The 1866-nt window shown below is 51.2% G+C and overlaps 1 protein-coding gene across 1 annotated transcript; it reads left to right on the forward strand.

Moving 5' to 3' along the window:
* Positions 1-366: 366 nt before the first annotated feature.
* Positions 367-1314, forward strand: LOC123144258 (uncharacterized). The gene has a single exon (XM_044563343.1). The coding sequence runs from the start codon at positions 499-501 to the stop codon at positions 1087-1089; it is 591 nt and encodes a 196-aa protein (XP_044419278.1). The 5' UTR covers positions 367-498; the 3' UTR covers positions 1090-1314.
* Positions 1315-1866: the final 552 nt, after the last annotated feature.

Here is a 1866-nt window from a genome sequence, read left to right on the forward strand (position 1 = left end):
TTTCTGGAGGCGTTGCTTTTGGAGAACCTTCTTCCTTGTCTGGGTGTTGTCTTTGGTAGTGGTTAGAGTGTTGCTACTGCGGGTGGTTGTTCACCATGGCAGGGTCTTTTTTTCTCTTCTTTTTTGCTGTGTGCATCTTGAATGTTTTTAGGCATCTTATTGGTGCAGAGAGTACTTAATATTAATAAATTTCCCTTTAAGAAAAACAAAATACTGTATTTCAGATTTAGTCTTAGCTGACTGTAATCCTATTATACTAGGGAATAAATTTTGAGTTTACCCGCAAAAAAGAAAAAGGAGGAATTTCCAAGCAGTGCATGTGCTGTTATACAATTGGATAAGAAGCAAAGGATTGAAGTGATAAGTCATGTCTTCCTTTTCTTGTCGCTTCTCTGATCTCAGCACGTAACCTCCATATATGCGCGACCATCCTTTAATCTCTCCGCACCAACGAACTTCAAAAACTATTCTCAACACTTGTGCACACGCAAAGATTCCATGGGAGCGAAGCTTTCCTGCTTCTCCAACCGCGGAGGCAGCCTCTCGCAGCAGCCACACCAGCCGGCGCCTGTTAGGGTCATTGCCGCCGACGGATCGCTGAAGGAGCTCCCGGCCAGCCCACGCGTCACCGTCTCCAACGTGCTCGGCGGCAGCGCCGCGTCCTTCTTCGTGTGCAGCTCCGACGCGCTCTACTTCGACCAGAGCCCTCCGGCGCTGGCATCCGGGGAGGTACTCCAGTCGGGGCAGATATACTTCGTGCTCCCGGCGGCGTTGCTCGGGCGGCCGCTATCCAGCGCCGAGATGGCCTCGCTTGCGGTGCGAGCGAGCTCGGCGATCGCGGCCAAGAAGCCGCAGCGGAGGCGGGGGCGCCTCAGCGGCGGGAGGAAGAAGGTGCGCGTCATGCCGATGCACGAGGAGGTGGAAGACGGCGAGGATGTTCTGCTGAACGAGAAGCTTAACGAGCGGACGCTCGGGGAGTTCGCCGTGTCGCCGATGAGCCCAGAGAAGATCGGCGTGGTGGCGGCACGGTCGCGGCTGAAGATGAAGCTGAAGCGCGCTCTGAGTATCATTCAAGAGGTTGCTGAGTGAAGCATTTCTCTAAAAGATAAATACTAGTGGTGTTTTTTTTTAGTTTTTGGTTCTGTTTGAAGCCATATTTAGGTTTAAGCCCAAATATTTAATTGGTTTAGTTGATTTAGGATAGGAAGAACATGTATTCTGGGAAAGGGTATGTGAATATGTCCCATGGTGTATGTGATTCACTATAGAATACTTATATGCAAGACTAAAAGAATGCAAAACACCGATTCTTGATTTGTTAATTTTCAGCAGATTCTGTTCTTTTTACGCATTCGCTAATCCTCAGGCAACTAAAAATTTCTGTAGCACGAATTCATATTAGTAGGGAGGACAACAGAGCGCCGAGCGCGAGACACGGATGCCGCGGACTCGATGGCGAGTGCGAGGCATCAACAAATGGGAGCCAGCGACGCCACGGCGCCTTGGAGTCTCGACGGGTGTGAACCGGCGATGAGGCGGCTCGCCGCAACATCGATTGCCGGTGCGAGTCAGAGACTGGACTGTTCGGGCTGGGGGCTGCAGGATCGTTGCTGGCACAGAACGGGGAGAGAGGGATTTCGAGGTATGGTCGGTGTGGCCTTTGAGGGGAATACTGGACAGCGATGCGAGAGCGATCGTGCCGCCGATCGCGGGTGGCGGAAGCAAGCGGTTAGGCAATCATTTGTGAAATGGAGCGTAGCTGCCAAACTACATAAACAAAACTTCAGTCAGCATATAAGCATATAACCAGAAATGCAACTGCGCGCTTAACCGAAGAAGTGAAGGACGCGTTACTTTTCTCGGAGC

Source organism: Triticum aestivum, chromosome 6D (genome assembly GCF_018294505.1).
Source record: "Triticum aestivum cultivar Chinese Spring chromosome 6D, IWGSC CS RefSeq v2.1, whole genome shotgun sequence".
Classification (NCBI taxonomy): Eukaryota; Viridiplantae; Streptophyta; class Magnoliopsida; order Poales; family Poaceae; genus Triticum; species Triticum aestivum.

Bases quoted from the DNA above. Each gene is read 5' to 3' on its own strand.
- LOC123144258 (XM_044563343.1), top strand. From the start codon at position 499: ATGGGAGCGAAGCTTTCCTGCTTCTCCAACCGCGGAGGCAGCCTCTCG.